General features: G+C 39.9%; 1 protein-coding gene across 9 annotated transcripts in view; it reads left to right on the top strand.

The window, feature by feature from the left end:
- Positions 1–1,007: 1,007 nt before the first annotated feature.
- The window catches only part of ptprk (protein tyrosine phosphatase receptor type K), a 106,609-nt gene continuing 97,311 nt past the window's right edge, over positions 1,008–10,305 (top strand). For 8 of the 9 annotated variants that reach the window (XM_085382855.1, XM_085382853.1, XM_085382850.1 and 5 more), the window contains exons 1-2: positions 1,008–1,329; positions 7,741–7,764. In XM_085382855.1, coding sequence (XP_085238981.1) covers positions 1,248–1,329; positions 7,741–7,764 — 106 coding nt within the window. In that variant the 5' untranslated portion in view covers positions 1,008–1,247. The remainder of the gene's footprint in view (positions 1,330–7,740; positions 7,765–10,305) is intronic. The other variant, XM_085382849.1, reaches the window with a different exon arrangement.

Genomic DNA, 10,305 nt, shown 5'->3' with positions numbered 1-10,305 from the left:
TCATTTTCCCACTGTGTGTTTTTTTTTCTTTTTCTTTTTTAGTATTTTAGCAATTTAATGCAAAAAAGTACTTACTTAGAGAAGGCTGTAATGAAACAATGACTTTTGATAATGACAAATAACTTAGCAGTAAGGAATTAAATATATTGCAAGACATTGCGCTCTCTTTTTTCTCTCCACTCCTTCAGTTCTTTTCTTCACTTGTAGTCAGATCAGTTCTAGTTAAAATGAAAATAAAAGCAACAGCTAGATTACATAAAAGTATTTAAATAAGGCAGTGGGAAACATGCTTGACATTGTTATGACTCTGTGTGTGTTGGTACTGGCGTTACTCATGTTGTGCAGACCTAATCTGTTTGCGCAGTCCAATTGAGAGGACCCGACTCATCTGTTGGGACAAAAAGAAGGCTGAAGACTCGGTTTAAGGTTAGAGACCTTAGTTTTAGGATTAGGGCACGACTCCGGGAAAATTAATGCACCGTCCCCTCTCTCTCTCGCTCTCTCTCTCTCTCTCTCTGTGTGTGTGTGTGTGTGTGTGTGTGTGTGTGTGTGTGTGTGTGTGTGTGTGTGTGTGTGTGTGTGTGTGTGTGTGTGTGTGTGTGTGTGTGTGAGCGAGAGAGAGAGAGAGAGAGAGAGAGAAAGAGAGCGAGCCAGAGAGTTTGCCAGAAAGAACATAAAAGGTCAAGTAGATGATAAATCAAGTTAATTTTCTTTCTTTTTTAATCTAAAATTTAATCGTAGCTTAATGGCATGGGGGTCATAAACATGTCACCAATACTGCAGAGTTATAACATAATACTATAAAGTAAAAAAAAAAAAAACCCTCAATCTGCATATGCTAATTACTTATAAAATAATAGAAAATAATAGAAAACCAGGGTGCTGTTGTTACATCGTTTCTATTAATTCCTTATTTTTTTATTTTTCAATAAACTCCCGATTTGTGACGTCACACATTTTCTCTGCTGAGCTCGCCCTCCCTGCCTCTCTCTCTCTCTCCCTCGCGCTCCCTCACTGCACTCCGCGTGAAACAAAGTGTGGAGTCCGCGAGAGCCCGTAGGAAGCGAAAAGAGAGAAAACGGGGAGAGAGAGAAAAAAGAGAATGGGGCCGCTGAATTCATCACAACAGGAGGAATAATAACCCGCTGAAGAAATAGATAAAGAAGACTGGAGACGGAGAAAAAAGAAAAAAAACTTTCAGGGGGGGAGAAACTGTTACAGACTCTCGCACGGCCACGGCTTTAAACATGGATACACTCTTCTCTGTATTCCTGGGACTCCTGCTTCTCTGTTCGATAGTTGGTAACGTCTCTGGCCAAATACCGACAGGTAAGAGGAAAAAGAAGAAGAAAAACACGACAGTTTGAAGTGGTTTGTGTTGTGTCGTGTGTTAGGAGAAAAAGTTTAGGCGACAATTTCTTTTTCCTCGTTGGTTTAAGCTCATAAATTCCAGACAGGTGTGTTTAGGTGTGCGAGAAAAGTTAGCCTCGGTGTTGAAAATGCACCGTATCGCCTGTTTTATCACATATGTGGGCTTTTTAAATGTCGGCGGACGTGGAAATGGTAATTTTCATGAGGTGGAGATGCCTTTTTGACATTGTTAAAATGTGAAATGCTCACTTCGTCGCACGCAAGTCGCCTGTGTGCGACGCTTTGAATGCAGCCCATTTAAAGCCTTGTTTGCGCTCTCTTATATGAACAAGTAATCTCACTCATAACCTGGATCGCCAACTCTTATCTTAAATGCCTAAAACTTAAGTTGCTGCATTTCTGCTTGGCTCTTCGCATCGCAGGTCTTCAGACCCGAGAGTTACTATGCCTCTGATTTACGAATAAAAGGAAGCATTGCATACATTTGCAGTTATGAGCAAGTAGGATTAAAGTGGAAAGATTTCACATTTTTTGCGCTGAGCATCGTTTATTCCTGTAGATTTCAAGCAGAGCCGAGCTTGGCCGTGAAGCAGTGCAGTCTCGCAGCGCATGAATGGAGAAAAAAAAGTTCCTGTGTGCCCGGACATCACTGTATAATAATATTTATGTAGCAAGACAGCGTTGATTTGTACAACCTTTATTAAAAGCCTGGTGCACTTTGCTGTTTTTCCATCTCGTGACACGCTAATGTGTCACCTTAATTGCATGATGGATTGGTTTGTTTTGATCTTTATCGTCCTTAAATGCTTGCGAGCTTTTTATTTAATATCACCCTGCGCTCTGTGATGTGTTAAAAGTACTTTCTAAAGGAGCGTTGCTCTTTTGTTCCAGCCAGCGGACAGTTGGGTTTGCGAGCGCCACGAGCTGCTGGCGCTTTGCAAACCAAATGAGCCGCTTCATCTCCAACTTTATTCTCGCTGCATGCAATCAAACCTAATGGTTGGGAATACAGTCTGCACGTCGATCGCATGTTGATAAAGAGGGGTATTGCTTTTTGGCATTGCGTGAGTGAAGAGATCAGACTGAGATACTTTTTCGGTAACTGGTTTCTGGTTACCACATTCATCAAGTTACGCGTGATTTTTGCGAATTGCCCGAAACTTCCCATCAAAACGGTCACGCGCAGAGTGCGATACTTTAAACCTCGTTTTGCGGGGGATGCGTTGGAAGACCACCCCTCTGCTTGACTTCGGGACTTGAGTTTAAACAGTAACCCGCAGCGCAGTGAGCCTTTGAAGCTCTTTTGTCCGTCTCGCCTGCAGAAACACGTATGCACAGGAAAAACGCTGCAACAGTGCTGCTCGCCACGTTTGGGACGATGCTTTTGCAAGTCGCCTAAATGAACTCGCGGAAGTTATCCGCTGTTACAAAACAAACAAACGACTCCTCGAGCTCCGAGAAACCAAACTCCTTACGTTCTCATTGTAATCGCTCGATCTCGTACCTGTTTGCGTTTTATTTCCGCATTCAGCCGTTGCTCCACTCTCATCTCCGACGCGCAGAGAGGCAGGAGAGGCTCACACAGCTGTTTGAAAGCTGACCTCCAAAATCACAACCATACATTAAAGTTACAGCAAAGAACACATCACGCGCCACACATAAAATCACAATTTTACGCTCCAGTGTTCACAATAGCCCTGTTAATGATTTGCATTAATATTACACATTAATTCCAGCTTCATCTGGGGAGGTTTTATTGCCTCCACCCCTCCTCTTTCCCACCCTATACCCGCCCCCCCCATACCCCCCCATTGTCATTTGGTCCTCTGGGTAACAAATGTGTGGAATTTCTCTGAGGCCTCTTTGGGAATTTAAGTGCTGTTAATTTGCAAGTAAATACTAGTGACTGGATGCCGCTTCACAGAGACGTGGGCTATCATTAGCGTGGAAAAGGGGATCGGAAGGAGAACTTTGGCTTTGTTGTAGAAAAAGAGCCACATATTTAGTGATAAAAGCATGCAAATGTGAGAATAATTGTAGCAAATCAGTACAGGGAAAATTAACAGGCACACTTTTTACTAAACATTCATATGTCTCCATGTATTTTCTGTACCAGCTAACCATACAAAAAATTTAGGTAACATTTAAGTTAACACCGTTCAGCTTGTGTAAACTTATCACTGGCAGCATTTTTATGCACCGGTTTAATAAAATCTCCAGCCAGTGATGCAGATAAGGTTTGCAGGCTGATAACTAATACAGCCATTATGACTTGGCACTGAGAAAAAGCAATAATTATAAGACCAAAAGTTAGTAATGAAGGAAATGTGTGTTTGGGTGCTACACTCATATCACTGACAAGGACAAGAAATATTTGTGGCAAGTTTTTAAAACCATCCATTAAGCACTAAAGAAGTCATTTTCAGTCCGCGCTGAGATGCATTCTCACTAAATTTGTCTCCTTTCAGTTTTTTAATCTATTCTAGTTTCCCAATTAGAAAGTCAAACTGCAAGTTAAAGCATTTCTCTAAATCTGCCTGTCTCTTGCCTCTTCTTATCATTTTTTATACACAGTTTTGTTTTGGCTAATCACTTACAAAGTCAGTGTAATAAATCTGAACAAGCTGTCTTTACAAAGTCAGTAACCGAGTTTATGTTAATTTTACAACTTTCTAAATCTGTCTCCTCTCTGATCGAGTTGTGACACAGATTTTAGGCGTCTTTAATCTTAATGAAGTGAAATAATTGTTTTCCATCACTGTCTCCAGACGAATTAAAAGGCTGCCAGTGCCACTGAACACAGCATCTGAGCTGGTTTAATTAGAATTGCAAATTATTTTAGTATTTCGAACATTAGAACCAAGTTAGTTTAATTATAATTACTTTTCCGCCCCATTTAGGAGATGAAATAAAATTGTGTGTTTTAATAGAGAAAGGTGAAAGAAATGGAAGGACAGTGAGAAAGAGAAGAGGAGGGGGACAAATAAGAAACCATTGGTTTTTGGCCGTGGGCATCTCCTCCACTCAAGAGACTGTGAAAACGGCAGAAGGGAGTGTGTGTGTGTGTGTGTGTGTGTGTGTGTGTGTGTGTGTGTGTGTGTGTGTGTGTATGCGTGTGAATCACTGTGTGTGTCTGTCATGTCTCGTGTATGTGTGTGGTGCAAACGTGTGTGTCAATTCATGTGTTTTGCTGTCGCTTACAGAGAAGGAGGGAGGCCGATGCTTTTAAGCCCTCCGGAGTACAGTGGTACAAAAGACGAGCATCTGAAATGTTTGCTTCTCATTTCGATTCATGTGAAAATGCCTCCTCATTCTACTCATGCCATGTAAAATGGCGCCAAATCAAAGGCTTTTTTATTTATTTCTCGTTAAAAGTAATGCCTCAGTCTGCAGTCCTTCAGATCCATCTTAATGTCTTCTCCACAAATGAAACGTCCCTTTGCTTAGAGCTAATCTGTTTCTACGGATTTCAATTTAGTGATAGATTTTACAAAATCCATTGCTTTGAAAGTGGCTGGCTCATTTCTTCAGCTGTTTGGGGAGGAAGTCTGTAAAATGTAATTAATCTGCTGAGAGAATTCATTAGCTAATCCCTCATTAGACTGTGTGCGTGTGTGTGTGTGTGTGCGTGAGCATAAATGAGTTTGAGGGTTAAGTGTGTACAGTGGGTGAAAGTTTTGGGCACTTTTGCAAAATAAAATATAAAGAAATTCTTGTTTACATGAGTTTATGCAGACGTATTCAAGAGGATGTGACAGCGTGCAAAATAAACAGAGCGCTATTTGCACTGATAAATCGTGGCAGGTTTCTTTACTTTGAAATGACTCTCACTGAAGCTCCCTTTCTGCTTTGGAAAGGTACGTTGTTTTGATGTAAAAATTTGTTCTTCGTCAAGAACTGAAGTTTCACAAAATGCTGTACTTTACCTAAAACAAGTTGAAAATGTAACTGTACAGTTTAACAGTTTAACACAACTATTATTACACAGGCAGAATCAAAATATATGAACAAAGTTGTTTTTTCCTTTTTTAATGCTCTGTATGTGGAAGTGCGGGAAATGTTTGTGTGTTTTGCACACTGATTGACTCATTGCTTCCCAAAAGAGGATGGCATTTGATTTCTTGTTTTGTTTTGTTTTTTTAATGAGTATATTTTTCTTCTCTGATCCACTGTGACCAAAGGGGTATATAAACAGAGAGAGACTAGCAGCAAAGCAGCAACCGCAGACCATAAAATGCCAAAGAAATTCTGCAGCTTGTAGTGATGATGCCATAATTTCAAAGTGAAATAACTGCAAAGAGGGTGGATACTGAGTTAGACTTTGCTCAACTTAAAACACAAAGAAGTGACTTTAAAAGGAAAGTTTGTATTTTTTGAAAATACAAACTTTTGACTGCAGTCGTGGGCTATATCAGTTGTTATCTGTGGTGTTCATAATGCAATAATAAGCAGATGAAAATAGAGACTGGTTACTGATTAGTGTCACTAACTTTCTACACTTCTTATCCATTTTTAGAACTTCATAACGCAAAACCTCCACAACTATGTCTGTTTAAGATGACAAATATAATCCCACACAATAATTTGTGACATAAACAGTTTGTATTGGCAAAAACTGTATATTTACATTGTATTGTATTGTATGACATGCTGGTCAGGTAGCATATCCTTGGATATGTTGCCAGTCTACTTTCCATTAACAGCTACTCAGCTGCTCAAGTTGATTTGACTTGACTCTGTTTCCGTCGTTTTCCATTACATTTGAGTAGCACCTCAATGAGGGAGGTGTTTTTATAGCAACGTGAACCAAAAGTTCAGGACATTGAGACGATGGTACTCCTGCTGCTAAACCGATGGTAAATGTCTGCACTTTGTCATTCAACCACGGCGGTGGTTTATAGCGATTTCCCTTGTTGCTGGGTCTCAAAAATGGCAGGTTTCTTGTAAAGGACTCCGCCTCGTGAGTCATCCAGCCACTCCGTGGCCAATCAGTGGCATGCAGTCTGTTGACGTCACTTTTTTGGCTTGATGTTTTTGGCATCAGGTACTACCACATAAAGGAAAACTCTGAAAACCGAGTTAAGTTGAGCTGAGCTGAGTAGGTACTACTGAAAAAGAGACTATAGAAAAGACAACCATTCATGATCACATTCACGCCACGGCCAATTTAGAATTGCCAATTCACCTAACACACGTGTTTTGGGGCTGTTGGAGTAAACTGGAGTACTCAGAGAAAACCTACAGTAGATTAAATAATGTCATAAAGAGGATTGAGTCTTAAATACTAGGTCGTGATGGGTTTAAATCACCAATCAAGCAAAGAAAGCGAACCAAGAAAGTGATAGCGCTCCACTGGAAACCAAGACAGGCAGCACATTCAACACACATCCCAAATCCCTGAAACATCACATCCCTGATGAATGATGATGCTAGTCCTGTATCATCAATCTCTGCTCTGCCCTGTTTGGCTCTGGTCACAGCTGTTGGTACAAGGGGGCCTTGAAAAATGCTGCTGCCTGACACACACACACACACACACACACACACACACACACACACACACACACACACACACACACACACACACACACACACACACACACACACACACACACACACATTCACTCACCCTTATACACATGGCTGGCTAATGACAGATTAAGTAATCAACACTCACAGCTGATTAATTACATTACAGTGCATGCACAAGCACACACCCTTTGCCTCACACTCACACAGCCAGATGAGCAGCCTCAGCACCAGTTGTGCATTTTAGTGTGTAGTGATAATGATATATGCAACAGAGATATGACTTGTGTGTGCATGTGCATAAAGGAGTGAGAGATTGGTGCAAGTGGTAGCAGGTGAAGACAGTCTTGACTTTTGGAGTTCATGGGGATTAGTTGAATAAGAGGGTGAAGGCAGAGGTTGGGTGTGTTTTGGATAAAGTTTAAAGTTTGTGTGAACTTGTGTTAGTTCAGACTTGTTCTTTCCTTTGCATTTTTTAAACAGATTGCATTCAACTGTGTTATTAAGGTTACAAATCATTGTTGGAGTGTAGCTGCTTATATATGATTCCTGAAAGCATTGATTTTGTTGCTGCTGCTGTTGAACAGGGTGGATGCAAAGCTGAAGAAAGTCATGGGTCAATATTGGATTACTTCATTCTTGCTTTTCTTGAATATATATATTTTGTTTAGTTAGATAAAAGCAGAAGTTTATCCAGAATAGACCAGAAAAACGCGTAAAGTGAGAAAATTGCTGTCAGAACAACATGTAATGAAAATCTCTTTTGTGTTTGTGAACCCGTGCATGCTTTCCAACCTAATTCTGTGCTGTTATTCTCTGCTTTGCTTCTATTGGATCCAGCTCACATGGGGCGCGCTGAGAAGGGTGAGTTACGAGTCGCCAGCCGAGCTTCATCTTTCATGGTTTTAATGTTGTCGTAACTCCCCCATAGCTCCACCTTAACGCAGGGTTCCCTTTTCATTGTGTAGACATTAGTTGTAGTGATGTTGCTTTGTTTTGTCATCCATTGTCATCCCATCTTTTAGCTACATTACTAATCATCCCATTTACTAATCATGGGCTAAGTGCTTGTCAATTATTTTAGCGTATTTAATCAAACTCACCTTGACATGGCAGTAGAGCTTTCTTTGGGTTTTTATTTTCCTGACCTTGATAAGCCAGCATTAAAGTACTGTAGTAGTATTTGGACCTTCCTCAGTATGAACATGTTTGAAGAACTCTGAACCATTTGATTCAATGTCAGATAGTTTCAATGTTTCATAAACCTTCAGCTCATGTCTAGTGTTATTTTGCTTGTTAAAAAATTTCTACAGTGACAATCCTGAATCGATTAAATATTTGAAGCACTCTTGTACTGGTATGCTGTCACCCGTCTTTGTGACTCTGCCAACCTGGTTGTCAGTTAATCTATGTGCCATTTGTCTCTGTGTCTCTCTTCCTGTGCTTGTCTGTCTGTGTAGCTAGACAGCTGTCGGGAGGTTTGAAGTTTCCAGGTGCTATTTGTTTAGTTGAGCCTGCTTTTTAATAAAAGAGCTCTGAGTAACTTTGTTCCTTCAGTAGCTAAACACACCCTTCTCTTCTCTTCTCTTCTCTTCTTAATAAGGGAGTTGTCCTTTGGTTGTGAAGGTTACAAGTTTGTAAGATATGCTACACACTCTTCACACTGCAGATAGATAGATAGATCATTTTGTAGAGTGCCACTTTAATCAATCCCTGAAAACTAACGTAGGAATGCTATGTTCCAATGCAGACGTTATTCAGTATAAAAATAATAGAGACCAATCGGATGCCCAGTGGGGTAGAAATACTGTCAAATCATATTAAGGAGTACAAGTTTTTTTAAATGGTTTTGGCAGATTCTACATCTACTCTGGCAGAATTTTGTAGATTTCACTGAACTTAGGCCCCAAGTGAAGAATATTTGTTATAACGGATTAGTAAACTGCTGGTTTATTGGAGGTGAGGTAATGGTTGTGTTGTCATAATAGTGTTAGCATTTAACATTTACGATATACTGTTTAATACTTGAATGTTGCTGAAATGGGAGCTTTACTGACCTCTCCTCTCAGGTGTCAGATGCTTTGCCAAGTTTTGATGTGCTGCTGTTCAGGTGTGCCTGTATGTTGCTGTGTGAGGTGAAGATAACATTGTTGGTATCGATACTTTTGCAAACAAGTGTCTAATCAATCGTGATTTTAGTATCAGACCCTTTTCAGGGTCCTCACTCGATTGTGCAAACATTATATAAATACAATTTTTGGCACAAATAACAGAGAGTCTTGATTGTGAGACATGATGCTTTGTATTTGTTTTCACTTTTCAGGAATGTATTTATCCTCTAGCAACAAAACTGATTACATTAGAAATTAAATGCTCTTTTCTAATGTAATCTTTATTGTTGCTCACTTTAAACTTCCTGGCAACATGAAGGCAAAGTCTGTAGGCCTTAGGCTCAGATCATAGTTGTGCTCTGTTATTATATTGTATTATATATTATATTATATTGTTAATGGTAGTAATAATTCAAAGTCAGAGTCCTTTGTAATGAAATGCATATAGTAACATATTCAAGCTTGTCATGGTTTGGTTTTTTGCTTTTCAGGGTCACTCCTGTATGAAGCACCTTTTCCCATTTCCCAAGAAGACTCATTTAAATTTTGGAGGTGGTTTTTGGCAAGGCAAGGGTCTTTAAAGAAAGGATTGTTCATTAACTAACTCTTAATTATAAGTATATAGGTGGCACTGAAGTACAGTTATAAGGTTACAAACTGATTATGGCATGTTTCACTTTGGGGTGGAAACTTTACAGCAAATCTCCACTGTTCCTCTTGTCACAGTGACCAGTTCCCGCCTTTCATGTTCAGTAAATGTTTAATGATCCAGTCAACCCACTGAGTCTGGGATTTCCCGATGACTCTCGGTTAAAGTGTAACCCATGGTCTTAATCTGGCACATTTTAAGTTCTCAACCTCTCTTACTTCTTAGTGTTAGTTTATACAACAGTTAGTTATCTTCCCTAAAAAATGTAAAGTAGTTTTGTTATCTTTTATGCTTTATAAGAAAAACTTAAGCTATGTAAACAAAGTATATTTAATGAGACAGACTTTGCTTAAGGCCGCAGTTAACCTGTACTTTGAGTAGATGTGACAGCCCAACTTTGTGTGTGTTATGCATGAATATGCCAACCTTCAGGTGGATGGGATAGCCAAAGGGCTCCTGTGTGTATGTGCCTGTGTAGCTCTGGGGCCTGGCAGAAGTGGTTTCTATTATTCCAGTTATGAAGACATCTGTCATGAATGCACACACAGGAACACACAAATGCACACAAAAGTAGTCATAAGCCGTCAATGTGCAATATTCCATGAAAGGCTTATTGCTTATCTGTGTGTATTATCTCTAGGTAAA

This window comes from Rhamphochromis longiceps, linkage group LG15 (assembly GCF_057381845.1).
Source record: "Rhamphochromis longiceps isolate RC_006_pf linkage group LG15, R_longiceps_female_GT1.1, whole genome shotgun sequence".
In the NCBI taxonomy this organism is placed as follows: Eukaryota; Metazoa; Chordata; class Actinopteri; order Cichliformes; family Cichlidae; genus Rhamphochromis; species Rhamphochromis longiceps.
This window is presented reverse-complemented; position numbering and strand designations above follow the sequence as displayed.